The sequence below is a fragment of the Dysidea avara genome, chromosome 14 (genome assembly GCF_963678975.1).
Source record: "Dysidea avara chromosome 14, odDysAvar1.4, whole genome shotgun sequence".
NCBI lineage: Eukaryota > Metazoa > Porifera > Demospongiae > Dictyoceratida > Dysideidae > Dysidea > Dysidea avara.
The window spans coordinates 1,654,035-1,675,276 of record NC_089285.1 but is presented as its reverse complement, the minus strand read 5'-3'; the positions used below and the strand labels follow the sequence as shown (position 1 = coordinate 1,675,276).

At 36.8% G+C, this 21,242-nt stretch overlaps 2 protein-coding genes and 2 long non-coding RNA genes across 5 annotated transcripts in view; 2 read left to right on the top strand and 2 right to left on the bottom strand.

The window, feature by feature from the left end:
* Positions 1–7,447, top strand: part of LOC136244975 (uncharacterized) — a gene marked incomplete in the record, with an annotated part of 57,243 nt that extends 49,796 nt beyond the window's left edge. Inside the window, 2 exon segments of the mRNA XM_066036499.1 lie at positions 7,035–7,204; positions 7,257–7,447.
* Positions 7,448–10,263: 2,816 nt separating this feature from the next.
* Positions 10,264–12,540, bottom strand: LOC136244977 (uncharacterized). 2 transcript variants are annotated; one of them, XM_066036502.1, is made up of 5 exons: positions 12,242–12,540; positions 11,817–12,078; positions 11,360–11,544; positions 11,188–11,287; positions 10,264–10,824 (listed from the first exon to the last, which is right to left on the bottom strand). In XM_066036502.1, exons 2-5 carry the CDS (start codon positions 12,068–12,070, stop codon positions 10,488–10,490), a joined length of 876 nt encoding a protein of 291 aa, XP_065892574.1. In that variant the 5' UTR covers positions 12,071–12,078; positions 12,242–12,540; the 3' UTR covers positions 10,264–10,487. The 2 variants fall into 2 exon arrangements, with proteins under 2 accessions (XP_065892574.1, XP_065892573.1); XM_066036501.1 differs by having other exon boundaries at positions 11,817–12,540.
* A 12-nt stretch (positions 12,541–12,552) lies between these two features.
* Positions 12,553–13,765, bottom strand: LOC136244973 (uncharacterized). Its single transcript, XR_010695678.1, has 3 exons — positions 13,663–13,765; positions 13,400–13,557; positions 12,553–13,348 (listed from the first exon to the last, which is right to left on the bottom strand). It is a non-coding gene; the product is annotated as an uncharacterized lncRNA (long non-coding RNA).
* Positions 13,766–14,551: 786 nt separating this feature from the next.
* Positions 14,552–15,457, top strand: LOC136244971 (uncharacterized). The gene is made up of 3 exons (XR_010695677.1): positions 14,552–15,084; positions 15,137–15,276; positions 15,335–15,457. It is a non-coding gene; the product is annotated as an uncharacterized lncRNA (long non-coding RNA).
* Positions 15,458–21,242: the final 5,785 nt, after the last annotated feature.

The window sequence follows — 21,242 nt, the reverse complement described above, 5'->3', positions numbered from 1 at the left end:
TGCATAATGGTAGAAGGATACTTGCGTGCTCAAATGCGTAAGTACAGGAATAACACTTGAAGTAGAGTCCAATCTTTGTGTGCAAACATACATGCTAATATTGCTATTATTTGCTAGAAAATAAAGAAAACTTTTACATTGTTGTAATTTTCTACATGTAACACTGTATAATATAATTATAGTGGGTTTTTTATGAAGAGAAAATATTCTGTGATTGCCGCCATCTGAAATTTTGAGGGTGGAAATCTTGCTTCTACAGGAGGATAGCTGCTGATCCGCAAAAGTTTCCCCCCCTAAACAATTTCATATGCTCAAAAAATTAACTGGCAAATACTGTTATTCACTCATTAATGCATCAGATATGGTTATGGCTACTAGTACAAGATAATTGTTTAAGGTATTTAGTTTAATTTGTATGTTGATCTGTACAGTCTTGTAAAGTACTAATAAATTAGTAAAGTACTAATAAATTTTTAATTAATAAACAAAGATACATAACAATTACCTCCTTTGTAGTAACATCTTGCAGCAGATACTTGGCAACATGATATCAGTGATGAGCCAATGTTTCTAATATTTAATGGGTACATTGACAAACAGAATAAAAAGTTAAACATGATGGTGGTGTTTATGCACGTTGCTACTGATCTGAAAGGCAGAATTTCTTTGATTATACACATCAAGAGTCTGGTCCACATTATGTAGTTAAGTGCAAGCTCTTATTGCTGTATGTGTACTTCATCTTGCACACAAAGGAGTAATGTAGCTAATCATGAAGCCAAGCACACATATATTCAGGGTATTCGTGGTTGGCAACACATCATGGGGTGAAGTAAAGAAAGCAAATTTCCTAGCATCCTGTTGAAAAGTAGCTTAAAAGAGGAACTTGCACACTCAATAATTTGACAACCATGCAGCCAAGTGTGGCATTTTGCTATAGTATGTACGCGTTGAGCTGGATCCTCAAAAACATTTAATAAGTCATGGATGGAATTACACATGATCTTGAAATTTGGCGCATTTGTAGCTAGTATTGCTCAACCCACTAAAAACATTTCAGAATATTTTTGTTCAAATGTCTGACATAATATTTATATACAACAAATCAAAATTTTTACCAAACATTTCTTATGGGAAGCCATAAAATTCAGTGTTTATTACAGCCCTTTTACCAAACTTGTAATGGAGTCAAACTGTGCATGTCTGTTGTTGACACCTTTGCTATCACCATTAATCACCTGGTTGGCTGAAATGTTTCTCTTGAGAAAAAATCCACTTTTAATTTTTGGCCCTTTTTCAGGATCCAGCTCACAATGATTACAATAATCAAAGGTCTCAAAGGGTGCTGTCCATTAATCTTATATTTAAATATTAATAATCATGCAAAAAATTCCATTGGTGAAATGGCCAGTAGTGGAAGTTCTCACCACAAGTCTTAGCTCACTAATAGTCATAATGCACTAACATCAATCAAAGAAGTGTCTACTCTACCTGGAGTATTGTGCTCAACTTTGGTGTCCATACCTAGCCAGAGACACTGACACCTTGGAGAGAGTGCAGAGAAGAGCGACCAAACTTGTCCCCAGACTATCCAAACTTCCGTATGAATCCAGATTTAATGTGAAGACCTCATTGAGACTTACAAACTTTTGAATGGCTACTACAATATTGACTGATCTAATTTTTTTACACTAAGTACTGTACACCACACAAGAGCATAAAACCAACCAGACTGTAATTGAGAGCAAACTTCTTCAGTCTGAGAGTTGTTAATGAGTGGAATTCCTTACCATCCAATTAAGTCTACTATAACTTCATTTAAACAAAAACTTGATGAGTTCTGGGAAGTTACAGGACATGGATATGAACAAAGGCCTGGAGCCTAAACCTTTATTTTTGAATTATTATGTATGTACATCCATAAATGTGACTGAATTTGACAAAACCCGGCTTCGACGCACAAAGCTTCGTTAGGAGATGTGGCGATTTTAAGTAATCATTGTGTAATAACTTCCCAGTGCCTACAGCTGTGCAAACACAATTTGCACCAAGTATGCATCTATTTACTAGCTATCACTGAGTGGGTGTATACATTTCTGATACCCAAAATTAGCCCTATTTTGGGCAGCTTTTCTCGAGTGGGTGATAATATCACAGGTGGTAGTAATGTCCTGGCTAACCTATACTAATTTGAAACAAATAAAGTGTATCACAGTATTTACTTGGTTGGCCAGTGTGATAATCTTATTATAACATACTATATTTTAATTCAATTTTTTGCATCTATTAGAAGAAGCTTGGCATCATCACTAACATATGTGTCTATTATTGGGAAAAAGATGAAGTTATCAAGAATACACATGAAGAAGGTATACAGTGTGACTGTATTATAGAAAAACATCAGTGCGTGATTTTTACTTTGATGTTTCTTTTGATTAGCTACTAATCTCGAAGGGTCACCAACTGTTTCAAAATCTCGTACAACCCTTTCTAAATCTTAATTGGAATCTCAAAATCTTAATTGAAATCTGTGAAATCTTTGGAATTTTGAAATCTGAAATATAGCACAACTCCGTAATCTTGCTGTAATTCTTCGTTTTCTAGCTTTTTATAACGCGTAGATATAACGAATAGTTCCAGCTATTTACCTCTTTTGGTCTTGTTAAAATAAGCTATGCATGCATGACGCACATAGTCAACTATGGCTATACACGCATGCCACACTATTCGTCTCGCGTGTAGTAGGTACCTACACTGGAGGCATAGTGCATGTACAGTCATGACAAATGGATGCATGCATGCTAGTATCACAAGTAGATAAACATAATTGTAGGTATAGTATATAGCTAGTTTATTGGCATCACAAATTAAGTAATAATGGCATATTACACGCACAGGTACAGTAGCCATGTGAGCTACATTATAGTTAAGTGATGACGCCGTATTATAGTCGTGAGAGTTTTCATAATGTTGTGTGGCAACCCGATAGCTAGCTACGTAGCTCATGGAGACTGTGGCATGGCTCATGCTTTAAGTGACTTCTCTAACTGTATTCATAAATCTCTCCTGCTTTTAGATGGCTTCTTTTATTGTATTCATAAATTCCTTCTGATTTTAGATGGCCCCCCTATTTATGTAAAGATTTGGAGCCAAAAGATCGGGTATGTCAATGTTGGACAACTATTATTTTTTCAGATATTGGAGGCAATGGATACTCGATAACAGTCAGTATACTCTGAAAAGTAATTACACTACTAGGAATGCCTGCCTATCTGTGTGCAGAAATCAATGGTCATTCATTGATAAGTTTTTTTGTTGGTGTGCAAGTCATTTCATCTTCCTTTGAAGCCATGGCTCTTAGGATCACAACCTAGTGAGCAATTGTTTCGTGCAGCAAGAAGTATGAGCTCTGTTTTTTCAACAGTGATTAATTTTAGCTTGTTGGGTTTATTACGACGTCTTCACCGGATTTACATACAAAATGTACTTGAAGCTGAAGGTACAGCTAATGACATTATCTTTCCAAGAAAAGAAAAACATCATAAAAAGCATGGAGCAACTGATGGTGCATGGGTAAAATCACATGATGTGTCACACATTTCATTGGATGATATTAACATTTATTGGATTAATACTGCTAAAGATAAAGTACAGGAACTATTAGAAGAACTAGGTATGGACGCACTTTTAAAAGCCAACAATCATAGGACTGGAGTAAGTGCTGGTATTAATGCAGTTGAAATAATACGAGTAAGTGCTGGTATTAATGCAGTTGAAATAAAATGAGCAGATCATATTGATGAAGATGAGACTGAAGATGACAATACAGTGTTGCCACAAAATATCTCTGATATTCAATTACAAGAAGAGCAGATGGCCTTTCAGACCATAATGCTTCTCAATTAACAAAACAAGTTAAATTTTATAAGTTGCTGGCTAAGGATGTAGGTATGGAGTTACCAGTATACATCAAGGTCAGTGCACCAACCTGTAATGTGAAAGGTATTAATAAAAAGAAACACATTGCTTTCGTAGAAGCTGAACTATCTAATGGTAATACAGTGTATATCAGAAAAAGTACTTTAGTGTGGCTTTTACAAGAAGATGAACGGCTTTGTATTGATAGGATCTTCTGTGTAAGGGAAACTCAACCATTCTCTACTTCTACATGCAACATGAAATTAATAGCAAAAACTGAAGATCCCTGTACTGATATCCCTACTAAAGCCTCAAGTGTGAGCATTGGAGACATTTGTGTTTGTTTTTGAGGAAAATTCTGGTTACTCATGGTATTTAGGAAAGATTATACAATTTTCAAATGACAAGACATGCAATTCACACCCAAGTCACATTAATTTGATGATTTTCATGATGTTTCTGTTTTATGTCAATGGTACAAGTGTTGTGGTAACACGCACTTCGAGTTGTACAAGGAGGCCACCGTGCACGAGTATCTAACACTAGCAAGCTATTTATGCACAGTGTACAGTGTTGACCATAAAATTAATTGTTTAGTAACTGATACATGTGCAGCACATGTATCTGTGACTGCAATTTTTAAGCCTGCCTTTTTCCCTGGAGTAAACCTTCATCTTACTGAGTCATGTGTAGTCAAAATTGATGAACTATTCACTGGTCATGACATTTGTCCAGCACAAGTCTCCACACTCACAAGAGATAACACTGAATCGGTGGCTAAAAGAAGCATAGAACCAAAGGAAGTATCATCAAACAATTCCTTGGAAGTACTGGAAAGAAAAACCAGATCAGGAAGAGCAATCCGACCACCAAGACTTTTGACATTTAATGGTTGTGAGTTAAGTATAACTAACATGCATGTGTTTCTGGCGATGATAAAACTTAGTACAAAGTATATGATTATGGCATCTAGAAATTTTTTACTGTACTCCTCATAGTTTTAGCTACATAGCTATAGCTAGCCTAAACTGATTCTGAACTGATTCTTTTTTATCTCATATGGGTTATACGTATAGTCCATGCATAATAGAGCCAGTTAGCCATATTATAGTAGCTATAGCTACATATGCGTAGCTATGTATACACCGGTATTACTACATTTATATATGATGGTACCAAATCGCTTACATGCTTGCAAGGTTGCATTCTGGCAAATTGGTGCCCATTTGTGGATGTATCGTATAGTGCATTGGATGTATGTTAGGCTCACGAGACAGTAAATTAGCACAAGGCGTGCGTATAGTCTCTGCAGAGAGATTCGTTACATGCGTTATAATGGCAGCTGTTCCTATTCGAGATGATTGCTTCCAGAAATTAACTACAGTGGAAATTTTCAGATATTTAGTGATGCAAGTTCATTGATACATGATGATTCATGCGCGTACCTTAGCTGCCGTTGTCTAATTTCCCACAGTGATTGATCTGCACCAAGATCAAATAAGAATATTTTCCCTGCTGATGGAGTTATAACTGTTTAACTATATACTAGTATAGCTAGCTGCTCTCTATATAGATTGGTTGTTGCGCATGTCCCATGCACTCTTAAGGTTAGCTTTAATATGAAGTATAGCTATTTGCTGAGCTGTAGGTGCATACTTGAATAGGCCAGCATGTCACAAGTTTTTATATACAATAGGTAGCTAGCTAGTTAAATATCCTGGCTACATATGTATACCCATGTACTCCAGCTATTATTCCCTGAAAATTTAGTTACAATTTGTTTATACATGTACAAATGTGATCACTACAGATGGGTTTCTAAAGGGGTGTATCTTGTTATCAGCAAGCATCATGATCTTAAAACCAAGAAGAGGTCTAACTGGATTGATACTGAACAAGTTAACCAAGGTATCAATTAGCTAGCCTGCGATTATTTTTTTTTGGTAAATTGCACTGTAATTGCATACATGCCAAAGCTTGTCAGAACATAATTATATTCATCAGATCATAAGTTGATCAGCTGGTTGATAAGGGAGTGTATAAACAGTGGAATGGACTACTGGAATGGTGGAATACTGGAATGGAATTTTTTAAAGTTCAATATCATTTTTTACATCCAAATAAGTACAACTCCTCCCCTTATGTAAGCAAATAAATAGGATTCCCCTTGAAGTCAGCTCTTTTTCCTCACCACAACACTTGTATGACTTAAAACTCAATACTTTATTACTTGTGTGAAACTAATTGTGGTTCAATTCAGTGTGCAACATGGCACTGCCACAATGAACTTGGCTTAAATTTTGTTTTCTGACATAATTGTGGCAAAGGTTCATTGTAAACGCTTACAAGATAGTCCCGTTTCACTTTACCTAAAGATTTTTGCTTAGGCTCCTGTAGGTTAGTGGTAAACACCTCGTACAGGCTCTGCCTTCTGTGTTCGTCCTCCAGTGCCTAACTGGTAAAGTTGATAATAAATGAACACTTCATTATACAGTGAATGTACTTTCACAATGCATTCATGTAATCAGCTAGCTAGCTAACTTTTTATCATTTGGGAACAAGGGTTAAGTCAGGAGTCTTCTTAGTGTTCCCAATAAACTGCTATTGTGCTTGTTCATAACTTACTTTACAGTACAATATATTGGTAAACTTTGTCTATGGTGAGGTGAATTATGCTAAAAGAGCTGACTTCAAGGGGAATCCTATTTATTTGGATTTAAAAAATGATATTGAACTTTTAAAAAATCCATTCCACCATTCCAGTAGTCCATTCCACTGTTTATACACTCCCGCTTGATAATTATAGTTGGTTGCTATAAGAGATAGTACTTAGCATAACAATGACCACACCATAAGCTGGCTATGAATACTAAATATCTGAGGGGTCTTTCCTTGCAGTAATAGATGGTTCATATTCCAGTAATGAAAGGAAATTTATTGAATCTCTGACTTTCACATATAGCACAAACTCAAAATGTTTGAGTGTTGTGAATTCCTAAATTGTTGTGAATTCCTAAATGGTATCTACTGTAAATACAGATGTGAGGGATAGAACTACAGCTATATGCATGGGAACGCCGGTAAATTAGTCATCATTATTGGTGGTCCTTGTATAGGCAAAGGTGACATGCGTTTCTGATGATGGGAGTATTGGGGATTCAGCAGCTACTTTTGCATGCATTAGACTGGAGATCAATCAGTATTTAGACCATTTTGCCACAGAAGGTCAATCTGCCTTCAAAAGCCATACCTGAGGTCTGCATACCCTTATACCAATAATGTACAAGTGAGTTATTAATCTCTACTGTAGCTAAGAAATATCTAACATACTAATATAGGTCACACACTCAGAGCCTGATGATACTCAGTATCACTATCTTATGGACATCTTTACTGCTGATGCATTCCGAGGTATCATTAGCAATTATTATTTTGACAGCAGCCAGAAATTTACAACGAGCTACCATCAACAATGACAGCTAGCATGGCATGCAAGAAGTGAACTGAGCATAAAAATTTATGTGAAAAGGTCATCAGTTTACGACTTACTTGAAGATCAGAAAACACTGAAGAGACTTTCACACTTATGTGTGTCTTGAGCACCAAATTGTGGTCTTCTGAGTTCACAGAATCACGTGCGAGTGTGAATTCCACAAATCCAGCCACATAGATTATAATTGACTTAGAATGATTATGAATTCATCACAAGTTTACTTCATGATAAACATAGCTCTTAGCATAACATTAACCATGGATTATAAAATAGTTATATATATATATATTAGCTTTCGACAGTTGACTGATTACAAGTAATATATAACCATGCATGCAAAGTGCACACTTTGTAAAAAAATTAACAATTGCAGTAGATGAGATTGTAGCGGTTCCACTAATTGTGTCTCCTCAAATGCAAGGTATATGATTATTGTATGAAATTAACAGCATGTGTTAAAATATAGATGTGAATGATGCTGCAGAGTGTGAAGCTGGCACATTCCAATTGCAAGGTATTGAAAACATCACAAACAAGCTTTAAAACAATGGCATTTTTAGACAAGATTCCAGTGGATAAGTTTGTGGTTTCCCAAACTATCTCTTCGCAAGTGCAAGGTATAGTAAATTTAATCTTTTCTTGATGTGAACAATATGACATGTATAAGTCACCACTTTTCAAATGCAAGGTAAGCTTATCTATACAATATTGCCTTAATCTCAAAACAATAAGGTACAATTCCGGATCCAGTAAATGAACTTAAAGTTTTTCAAACTGTCTCTCCTCAAATGCAAGGTACATGTACTGTATGAGAATAATATTGTAGTATGCACTGACATATGTAGATATGCCTATGAACGATGCTGAAGAGTGTGAAGCTGGCACTTTCCAATTAAAAGGTATTGAAAAATTCGCAAGCTTTAAAAACAACAAGTGTAAGAAAAAATAGTAAAAGGGATCATAGTAACACAAAGTATAGAAACAAGGGTGGCCACCTACACCTGCTGATATTGCAGTGGACATTTAGCATTTTATCAATGCAGATGTGAATGATATGGATGATGCTGAATGTGAAGCTGTCACTTTTACATTGCAAGGTACGTATATAACTGAAATATGGCAGCATTAACATTTAATAAAATGTGACCAGATTTTACAGAACCGAACCAAATCGCACATCAGGCAAAATCAAACTAACACCACCAGTGGATAGCTACACTATCATACTACAAGTTTTGACCCTCAGCACTACTCAAACTACACGAGGCTAGTTTTAACAGACGTCTTTACTGGGTGGTGTGGAGTGCTCAAATGGCGGTTTCAGGCCTTGTGAAGGACCTGGCTTGGCAAGAATCAGTGGTTTACTGGTGGACAGCCTTGTAACGTTGGCCAGACGTGTTCTCTGTAGATTTTGCTACATATCAGCCACTACGGAGCCAGCACAGCCCTGTAATCTCGTGTCTGGACTCCAATCGTGGTCTGCCTCCATTTTGAGGTCTATCTTTTGCCATCCCCGCCACCCCCCAGCCTCCACCCCTTTGTGAGCACTCGTGATACTACTTCGCTCGTCCAACTGCTCAGATTTTCTATCTTATTTGGCGGGAAACTGTACAAGCAGCTACGAGTACTGGAAGTGGCTTGAAAGGTAACAGATTGATGCATCTTTTGTGTAAATTGCATACGCGTGCTTGCTATCCTTGGATAGTTATGTTGGCTTCAATTCTTTAAAACCGTTTATCTCGAAACTTCTAATGTGTGATTTGGATCGTTTTTCCAAAATCCAGTCACAAATATTATATATAGGCACGACTCCAGTTGAGGTTATAGCTCAAATTGTCTCTCCTCAAATGCAGGGTACATAGTTGTTGCGTGACTTTTAAAAGCATGCAATAATGTAATACTATAGATATGAACAAAGCAGTTGAGTGTGAAGTCCTCATCTCCCAAATAGAAGGTAAGCATTAATTTATTAAAATTATAATAAAAGGTTTTTCTTAGAAAATGTGAAGTAACCACCAATTCAAAGTCCATTGGAGCCCAAGCAACACACTCAGTCCGAGATTTTTGAAAAACCTGCCACCATTCCATGGAGCCACCCCAATTATATGAATACATGTACATCAGATAATTTTTTTTCAAATAATGCTTCTGCATTGTCAACAGCACAATAAGAACTTTCTTTAGCTATTGAACAATAGTCAAGCTGAGTGTGCTTTAAAAAAAGGAATTGCATTAATGATCAATGGTGACATCAAGGAGGGAAAGGCTAAAGTACTTGACTACATTAGCTCTGTAATTTACTACAAAAATCTTTCTGGAAAGATGGATTGCTTTGGATCAGAGTATAGCAGGTTACAAAGCATTCAATCATGTGTGGAAACTGAAATTGTATCTTAAATGCAATTCAAAATACCAAACCACCTTTTCACTGTATGACAGCATTTTTCATACCTTGAAGACATGGTTCCAGGAGGATACTGTGGTGCAAAATTTCAATGCGATCCTTCTCCTGATGCACCGGCAACACTAAATAACATAGTAGATGTTGAATCTGGGACAGTAAAAAACTGTTATGTGTGCCAAGGAGATCTAATTGTAGAAAAAGCATTCTTCAGTGAAAAATCAGTTTGGTTGTTGCCGTTCGATGTTAGCGCTCTACGGAATAATAAACTTTATGATCATCTGCTAGAAACAATATTTGTATATGGCAAAACATACCAGCTGGTTGGATACACAATTTATCAGGGAAATCATTTTACTTCAATAATTACACTGTAAAAACGAATTTGTCAAAACAACATAATTTGTCACACCAACAAACTGTTAAATACACAAATGTTTTGTCAAGATAACAAACTTTTGCTGTCGCGACAAATATAAATGTTATAGTAACAAAATATACCATGATAATTGAATAATCAAAAGTGCTAACAAAAACCTTTGTCAAGCTAACAGATTGGTAACATCAATACAACAAAAGTACTTTTGTTACATCACATAACGCTGTTTAGATATAGAAATAGCAAAACAATGTGTTATTATGAAAAAAAAATTGTTCCCTGTACAAAGAAATAAACTAAACCAAATTTGAAATAAAATACTTGGTTACAATGTGAAACGTCCCTGGTTCACATGAACTCAACTGATGAGTTTCAAGAGAATGCTGCTTGCCCATCCATACACTGTCTTCTGTTACTTGTTTTAGAATACATTTAGCTGACTTTTGAACTAAAAAGGAATTGTGATGATGATCAGTTCCTTTAGTTATGTAAAGGTTCAAAGTAAAAAACATATGTGACATCATCAATATAATTCCATATATCTTCCCAAACTTTGGTAGCTCATCTTCAAATCCAACCCAAATCACATCATCTACACAGTACTTGTTGCCTTGCATTCTTATCCAGTCAACCCTAAATAATGTGCATGAGTTCAATAACCTTTCACCATGAAGTAAAGACATTGGAAGCTTTATGCTAATACTTTTAACAGTAAACAAATCTACATGTAGATGCACGCACATGCATGCAAGCATTATGTGCACTGACACACACACACACACACACACACACACACAACACAACACAACACAGCACAACACAACACACACACACACACACACACACACACACAACACAACACAACACACACACAGACACACACACACACAACACAACACACACACACACACAACACTATACACTACACGCCTGTACACAATCTAATGACTAAAGCACTATTCTAGCTCTTACACATAAATATTGTATAAATTTTACCTTGTTACTGTTGTTTGCTGTAGATTATGAGCAACCAGAAAATTCTCTAATGGCTCCTTAGTCCAATTTGGTTCAGCTGAAAAGGAGCTTTCGCAATGAGCTACAAGAGTAAAATTATACATAAATACACTTCAATAAATTATTATTAATGCTTCAAGCTATCTGCACATACCAATTGATTTATTCATCGCCTTATCAAAGAAGTCATTGTCATGTAGGAGAGCACACATCAGTTTCTGATGATGCCGAGCAACACTTAGGGCAATATTCTTAAAATTTCCTTGCTGAGCTATCCTTTCAAAATAACTGTTTTTAGCTTCCATCCTCATACACCACGATGTTGTAAGAGGACCTAACCTACATATGTGTGCATGTAATTGTAAACACTTGTATGCTTTGCATCAAGAGCTTTCAATATAAATGGCAGAGAGTATCCATCAGCAATGCAACAAGGAATATAACTGACTCCTCAATAGGGTAAAGCACAAAGACTTGACCTTATCAACACTAATAAGCACCATCTCTATCACAAATAAACTTTTTAACCTTGACACTTGCAGGGAATATTGAAAGTTGGGCACTCACTTCATTTTATATTGTAAAGCATAGATGTAATAATGTATGCTCACTTCAAAATCTGGGATGGAAAATGGGTCAAGTAGTGTTGCTTTGGCAAAATGTTCTTGTGTGGATAGCATTCGCAAAATGAAGACAAGTACATCTCAATTAAGAATGCTAAGTACTCCACTAAATCAGCTGAAAAAACAGAGGACACACAAATTTGTAGTATTTCTAAAAGCAAAAGAAAGCATTCCCTTTCTTCATCACATTCTGGAACTAATTCTCCGATCATCAATGGAAAATACACAGCAAAATTCCACATTTGGCTAGCTAAACAGAAGAATAGCATCAATAATTTAATATTACAAATTAATGATCAACTGAAAGGGTTCTAAGTAGTGCATAAAATATATACAAAAGCCAAATGGTTTGTAAATATAGGACTACGTATACAGAATACTCTATAACACCACTTGCAAAGTGCACGTCTCACCTGATTGATTGATGTTACCACCATCATGTAGAATGTGAGGAGATAGTTATGATGGTTTATTCCTGGATTCAGATCGGCTGAATTTGAAACTTGAGAGTTTCTGATTAATATGGTCAATAGTAAAGAGGCGTTTCTCACATACAAAGCTTTGTAGCATGGCTTTTATTGTATAAGGAACTACTCCTTCTAACAAGATATGCATCATATCTTGAGGTAGCTGACCATCACACACATCAAAGTCATCCAACTTATTTAATACACTTCTATAGTTTACGCCATATGTTACTGAGTCTGTTTCAGCTAACGAACAATGGTAATCGTAGTTGTCTGGGTTTCTTAGAACAAACATGTTCTCTCGAAACTGTAAGTAAAGAATTGAATGCATAAATTCAAAGCGATAAGCGGGCTGTATTTACATTTTTATGGCACAAAGCACACTTTCCATGAATGAGATACAATCCACAGAGACATGTACCGGAATGACCATGCACAACTACCCCTACCTTGCATAAAATATACCGTGCATAAGTATTAAACTAGTGCAATCATTAGTACAAATATAAACTGCCATTCACAAACACTGAAACTTCTAGGTGAGTTGGCTCAATGTGATGCCTTTGATTTGATGCATTCTTGTGCCATAGCTACTTACAAGACAAAATGAAATAGCTCAACCATTAGCTACTAAAAAGTAACTACAGTACAGTACCTTATAGCAGGTTATTTTCAACAGGGGAAATATTTTCCAGATTGCCATTCATCCAAAATTTTGAGCAGAAAACGTTTGTGGATAATTATTTTCCCAGTACAAAAAAGCAGTGAGCTTGATATAGGACAATAGGACTCTTGTTTTACTTTTCCAACTATAGGCTAAGCTTTTCACTCTAGAGTGCGTGCCATAGGGCCGGTATTAAAAAAATCAATCAAAAAACATTTTTTAACACTCATCGTCTCTTTAGTGGCCAAACAGTTTCTGCATTTTCGAAGTGACCACCCAACTCCAACTTTAAACCCTCCAATTGAATGTGCAGCTAGAGTATCAGCAAGCATGGCTAAAACAGCACCTTTTACAGGGACCTCTTTATTGTTTATTGTTAACAAAATTCCCTGCAATCAAACCAACAAATATTTTAAAACCTCAAATATACACGAAAGTACCTTTCTGAGATTATTCATGTCATTTATGAAAGGCTGCAAAACAGCTTCATATCCACACTCTTTTAAAAGTGGATAAGTGACGACAGCTATCAATTGTACTGTCTTCAGAATTGAGCGGTGTTTTGGGTGAATATTACCTAGTGTGTAATAGAATAGTGCTGCAAGTGAAATGTGGTAATAATACCAAGAACAACATATTGATAAACGTACAAAATTCTTTAAGGACCATAGAAATGTACGCAATGTCTCACTATACAACTAACCTTTTACAAACAACAAGGTGAGTTTTCAACACTGGGGAGCACTCTTTTTTTTAGTTGAAAAAATGTCCACCATTTTATCAATGTTACGTAATCTTGTATATCAATCTACTCTAATTGGCGATCGCCATGAGCTTTATTAGGGCTAAATCCAAGCATCCTAGCAAAAGTTACAAGGAGAATCCTTCAAGGTTAGTTTTTAGGTTTGTACTAAATATTTTTTGATTTTAGTTTATGTAACATATCGGCTTTGTATATCAAAAAGATTACCTTTGAATGGCAAATAAAATGGCCTTTGTTTAAGCCTTGTAGCTTGAAGTATTGTGGAGTTATAGCCATTCGTTTACTGCCAATACACTTGGATGTAATGTTACGGCGGTGGGCTTTCAATGAAAGCAAGGCTTAGTTCAGACGTAATATACCGGCGGTGGTCCTTAAAGGGTTTTCATAGTTAAGTCATTGCTGACATTACACAATTGACAATTCTGTAAGGCTTACATAGTTTATGCTTCCCCTTGTAGGATCCAAGGGGGTGGTCACTTCAACTTCATCATAGTAGATGATAAATTGAAGCTTAAGGGATTGATCACTACTAGTATACAGTGGATGAGTGCTGTATAAGAAGGCATCACAAAAATCACCAATAAGGTCATCATCTCTCGCATGTGATTGAGTAACCTAAAACACAAACAAATGCAAAGTACATACCTTCCAAACACAAAGTATACCTCTCGATAAATATCTTGGTTATTCAACAGTTTTTCTAAGTTTTGCAGAAGTGGAACATACTGGCAAGTTTCCTGCACTTCTACCAGTCGTCGCTTTGCGCCAGTCTGCTGGTACCTGAATGAAGTACCATCCGTGTCTTCTTGGGTACTTTCACAATCGGTATCTGCAAGAGTAAATTACTGGTATCTGTGATAGTAGAGGTGCTCATGCCAGCTGGGTCTTCTATAGTAGGGGTAAAATTGTGTTGCCAGTTGTGGTGCTTTCGGGTGCAGTGTCCACGAAAAGTGTCATAAGAACTCCCATTCAAAAACACACAAGTACAAGAAGAAATCCCACACCAATAGCGAAACGTAGGCTCAAAACTGTGCGTTTCAAAAACATGTTTAACGAATTCAATGCCGTTGTTCGACCGAAACAAACAACGTGTACAATGATATACTGCATCGATCCTGGGCATCACAACTTTCTTCTTACAACGCGCTCTAAAAAGAATACTGTACTGTATCCTAATGTTTAGAGTTTTCGAGCTCAGGTGATCATTTCACACTTTTGCACGTGTTAGCGGTGGGCAAGCGTGTGTGTTCGTTGAGCAGTAAAAAGAAATGGCCTGTTCTTTATCGACTATGGATGTCGATCAAGTTTGTGAATGGCTAGATAGGCAGAACTTTCCAACTGATGTAACGGAAAGTTTTAGAGGTGAGGTGTATAGAAATGTTGAATCGTTTTCCTAGCTACCATGTTGCTATAGATAATGAAATGGATGGTGAATCTCTGGAAGCTTTACTGGGAACTTCTCAAGGACCAGACTGCCTAAAGGAGTTAATAACTAAACTTGGTGTTAGGGTGAAGGTTTGGCAAAGAATCAAAGCTTCATTGATTTATAGTCAAGTTTGTAGGAATACGTTTTGTTTGTATGTGGTGTGGTAATTAATACTCTCTCGATTAGGATACTGATGTACAGTTACAAGCTGTGGATTTAGAAGATACCAATAGTAGTGTGACTGGCAGTAGCTATAAGGTACATTTACATTTATATATATAATCATATCAAAACTTGTGTCAGATTTTCCGGATACTACTGCAATCACGGTTGTGTTATATCAATATTAAACAATGGCGAGAACTCAATCAGGAATGCAGAAGGACAAAATATAGCAGTACCTTATTATAACTCTGTCTTGTACGGTCGGAATAATGTTTATAGATCTTTGTAGTGTACAAAAATTCACTCTCCTTCATCACAACAGTCCATTTAGAGGTTGTAAAACGACAAGAAATGCCGCCCTGTCGGTCCCTTCTCCATTAAAAATGTATCGCGTGACCTGGACTTGGTGACGTGCTCATTACATAATCCCCTGTACCCAAGGGTCCAATGGATCAAGTCCATTTGTACGGTCGGAACCTTATTTAGGGGTCTTTTTAGCACATAAAAATCCAACCTACTTTCCAACAAAGGTGGATTTAAACGTTGTAAATTGACCACAAAGGACGCGCATTGAGCGACTGCATCGCGTGACGTGAAGCGCTCAATACATAATTCTTTGCAACAAAGAATCCAATCGCCTAAGTCCATTAGCACGGCGGGAAGTTTTATGGTGGTTGTAGCCGGTTTACTGACTGTGCTAAAGCGCTTCCACACACACAAAGTACAATATGTTATAGTTAAAGCACTGCCACGTTATATACATCAGTTAACCCTATAAGTGCGATAATATAGTGTTACCTAATGCGGTTTTGGCTGTGGTTGTCATTTAATTTACCCTGCCCCTGTGGTTGTGTTTAAGCTCCTAGCAGGAATGAATGAATGAATGCCTACAGTCTTCAAGATGTACTTATACATCATATACACATGTTTACTTATAGCTTCTACTTATGGAGCATATCGACACCTGGGAAGAATGACGTACCACGTATAGATTTGACTGAAGACCCTGCAGCAAAAGTCACTCCAGAAAATTTAACATCAAACCAACTTCTTTTGGAAAGAGTGATCACTAAAGCATTAACAGATAACAAAATACACTATCAGAGCTGCATTCAGAGCAAAGCTTTGGAGAATGGGCCAGCTATACACAAGGTTAGGAACAAACAATCGAAATACACAAATACAAAAGTGGATTCAGTCAGATTGGTGTTTAACAGTAAATGAAAACGAAGTTGCTCATCAAGTTCTAAGCAGAAAACGAGAATCAGAACAATTGGAAACAGAAACACGAAAACAAAAATGCCTTGAACAAAGAGTTGCTGATCTGGAGAGCAAAGTACAGGAACAACAGAAAATAATTGGAGAACAGAGATCTTATTTGAAAAAGCCAATTGAGGACTGCACAAGGCAACATCAGCTCACGAGAAGAAAGAAGATGGTTGGACAAGTTACAGACTATTTACGTGCTGAGGGATATGATCCCTGTTCCTTAGAAGTAAGAAACCAAGCTGGACATTCTGAAACATATGACCTCAGTAGTGAAAAGCTATCAAGAACAAAAACCGTGTTCACATCAGATTACAACAAAGTGCGATCTTCTTTATACATTAAAGACAAGTTCACAGTACCATTTGAAGCATACCATGAGCTGAGTATGCTATCCGATTAGCCTAGTTCTAGCCAGGTAAGAACATTAACAGCATCTCTAAATTCTCAGTTTACGATAAAAAACTGCCCAAACAACATTACTGGGGTCCAGCAAAGTATAAAAGAAAGAATAAAACACCACATAAAATATCTAGTGCAACAGAACACCAAAGCAGGAAAGTTAACTCCATCAACTATTAGGATAAAATTAACCGGAGATGGGACACAAATTGGAAGAGGGATAAAAGTGGTCAATATTGCTTTTACAGTGATTGATGAAGGGGAAAAGGCTAACTCTGTACTGGAGAATTACAGTGTTGCAATTCTAAAGGTCATGGAGAAATATGAAGAGTTGGCTGCAGGGTTACAAGACATCATCAATGACGCAAAAAACTGTGATGTAATACAAGTAGATGACAAGCAGTACAACATAGAGTTTTACCTTGGAGGAGATTTGAAGTTCTTGGCAACTGTCTGTGGAATTGAGGCTGCAAATGCAGAATATGCTTGTGTGTGGTGCAAATGTCCTAAAGATAAGCGAGATGACATGACCATGGAGTGGTCACTTACAGATGTCAGCAAAGGAGCCCGCACAATTGAGGAAATTTCAGAAAAGTCCGCCTTGGGGAAACACAGCAAAGAAAGGTACAACTGTTGTCACATACCAATGTTTCCATTTATTCCCATTCAAAGGGTAATAATAGATACGTTGCATCTGTTTCTCCGCATATCCGACAATCTGACTGACTTGCTAATACGAGACCTTAGGATTCAAGATGACCTAAACAAGAAAAGGAACAACAAAAGTAAGACAAATTTAGAAGTCTACGAACAACATCTGAATGAGACATGTAAGATACACTTCAAATGGAATGGTGACACTAAGGAACTAAAATATCGTGACTTGACTGGTCCAGAGAAAATCCGACTTTTCAAAAATACAGATCTGAGCGAACTATTTCCACTTCTTCCCAACATCAAAGAAATTCAAAAATTATGGAGCAATTTTTTTACCATCATCAATGATATAAATAAAGAAGATAGTGAATCTGATGAAATAAGTACTAAGACAAAAGCCTGGGTAAATGATTTCACATCAGTCTATCAAGCAAAAGATGCAACTCCATACATACATTCATTTGCCATGCATGTTGCAGAGTTTATGAAGTTGTATGGTAGCATTACGACTTTCAACCAGCAAGGTTTGGAGAAATTAAATGACATCACCACCAAACAATGCCAGAGATCAACAAACCACCATGACATTCAGGCTTTACAACAGATTCTACAAAAAAGAAATAGAATTGAACTATTGGAAGATCAGGGATTTCAAAGAATTAAAAATGAACAAAAGTGTAGCATATGTAAACAGCGTGGACATAACAAAAGGACATGTATACAAGTATAATTATATATTTTCAACTTATATTTACTTAAACAGGTACAAACCTTCATCCTATATGCATGTCACAATGGAAAACCATGTGTACACGTGACAGAGGCAAGATACACAACAGTAACAATACAATACATGTAATGAGCAACCACATATTCGTTCAGCATGTACTCTTTAATCTATGGTGATATTAGTTTAATACCAGTTAGCTTCTTGCCAGTTCCAGTACGCTTTGGTTTATCTCTAGATTCCATTTTGATCCCAGTCCCAAATGGTTATACAGGAGTAACTACTTCCTTGTAATTCAAACACTCCACATGAAACTAGGCGGGAAGGATCAACTTGGCTACTGAAAGATCATCGTTTGACGATCACGCACAGCTGCATACCATATGTCACAATCCTGCGATAAACTACGTTCACTTCATTCTGTAAGTACCCATGAAGCTATGAAAACCTCGGTTGAACTTCAATCCATTTAATGCACCCATTCGTTCTCAATAAAGCATAGCATCTTCGTGTTTCATGTGTGAGTTTCGAGACTATGCTATGGAGATGCACTTCGCTATCGTATGAAGGACGATCATTGTAATAAAGGAGGACGATGATTCAGCAGGATCAGATGCACTGCCCTCTTCTTTCCCCCTGGCTTGTGATGGTGAACCTTAGGCTTGACAGGTATGGCCACTCGAAACTGCATGCGTAACAGTTAAGATTTCTGACCATTGGGTCGATTCAGTGAGTCAAAAAACTTCGTCTTTATTTAGAAGTAACTTAGTGAACTCAACTTTGATAGGCTGTAACTCATATGTATCTCTTAAACCACTGCAAATAGTTTTGTTGATGGTACACCAGAGTAGCTATGTGTACCAAAGTAGTAGTTATAGTCCTGATCAGGTTTTTATGAGAGCTCAGCTGACTGTGAAGCAGTGTAGTGTGATTTTTTCTGTGCTGATTTAAGTCTTATTTGCTTTTCTAGCATGTTTTCTGACAAAGGAAGACTTTATTGGTGTTTGGTTTACTATCATGGCACAGAAATTCACGGAAGTTACCCTATAGGCATTTTTCACTGCCAGATGTTTTGTGCCATATATCTGTAATAGGCCATATGTTTGGTGTGATATCTCTCTAATATATAGGCACATCAAATCACTGCCCATGCTACCATAAAACTAATGTATATTGCTTGTACCCAAATTCAATTTTGTAGATAAGTTGAACCTGACTGACCAGGTTACCTTCATTTACTTTATGAACTTTAGAGAATCTGTGCTAACATGCAGTCATGTCTTTTTCCTTGATTTGCTGCCTTCATTACTGCAGCAAAACTGATTTACTCTGGTCGCTCATCATATGTCTAAACTGCCCAGTAAATTATCACCAAACATGTCGTTTGTAAACAAACCAATAGCCTAGGTACCTGTTTAATACAGCCACCTGCCTATTAAGGCCAAGAAATCTTGGCCAGTGTAGACTGGTCCCACTGTATAAGGATAACAAAGAAAGGGGAGTCCAGAAAACACGGAATAATGGAACAGCGGAATAACGGAATTACATTCTTAACATTTTACTACTATATATACAGTCTATAGCACAGAGAATCACTAAGGCGATCCTCAGGGCAATCTTTAAATAGAACTAGTACAAACTAACCACTCTAGAATAATCTAACTGAGCTAAAATACTTTCTAATACACTTTACTACAAAATTGCTACAACACTAGAAGTTCTTTCTGCTACAGCTACTTATAACGCCCATCACATGCAAGTGACTGCCCGAATTTATTAGTGACAACATTCCATCCTAAGAAATCTCCATCCTAAGTATTAAAACTGATAGGGGCAGGGGCAGCACTAGAGATTCTACTCTCATTATTCCTTATTCTGTGTTTTCTGGAATCCCCAAAGAAAGGCATATGCGTAAGCTGGTTGTTGCATATTAAATATTACAAACATGTACACTATAGTGTACACCCCTCACCTGTTGTCACTCTGCCAAGAATATAATTACGATGACTCAGACAATAACGGTGAGCATTCAGGCCACTTGTTGTTGCATTTATTAAGGGAGCATTTGTACATAGCGAGGTAGAACAAAAGCTTTACTCTAGAAATCTAGCTACCCTGGAGTAACTGAAGTGTCTAGCTTTTAGATCTACTACATAGTGAAGTGGTCTTATTAGTAAGGTCATGAAGTATTGTAAGTTTGGTACTTGCAGGGGCGGATCCAGACTTTGGCTCTACTCTAGATCAAAACTGCAAGTCAAGACCAAAATAAAGGTTATTATGAGCTAACAATAGCTGCCCCATACCAACTGCATCTCTTTATTTGTAACTACTTACATAGCTTGCTACACTGCTCTTCTGAGAATACTGTGACTGCACTATTAGAGTATCTCGATCTTGACTGCTCTATTGCACTCGGCTTCGCTTCATGTAATTTTGACTGTTACTTGTATTGTTCCCTAATTACACTCAAATGTGTGTGATTATCTATACTAATTGGTGCACATGTGACCTTTGTAAAACCTATAAAAGGCAGGGGCATTGCCACTGGTCTGATGCAGCCTGATCACATTTATTACATCAGTCAGTTTCTATTAGAGCTGTCAATCACTTTTTTAGAGTTTATATTGTAGTAGACCAACGGAAAATAGTTATGGCCATTAGTTTACCAAGGTGATACACAACTCATCTTTCTTTGTTTTTGGAGAAGTGATATAAGAAAAATCTACCAAGTAATGATACACTTGGCAAAGATTTATTAGTTAATAACATGCAATTCAAAGAATGTGCAATTGTCTCTCAAAAATCCAGTTCATAGATGGATGTAGAGCTTGAATTTTGTTTCTTCAAATGGGCAATTGTAATTTGTCCTCTATAATT

Bases quoted from the DNA above. Each gene is read 5' to 3' on its own strand.
- LOC136244977 (XM_066036501.1), bottom strand. From the start codon at position 12,097: ATGCTATTCTTCTGTTTAGCTAGCCAAATGTGGAATTTTGCTGTGTAT. The intron at 11,545-11,816 runs GTGAGCATACAT...ACACATATGTAG, and splicing joins TTTCCATCCCAGATTTTGAA to GTTAGGTCCTCTTACAACAT. The intron at 11,288-11,359 runs GTATGTGCAGAT...TTACTCTTGTAG, and splicing joins GGCGATGAATAAATCAATTG to CTCATTGCGAAAGCTCCTTT.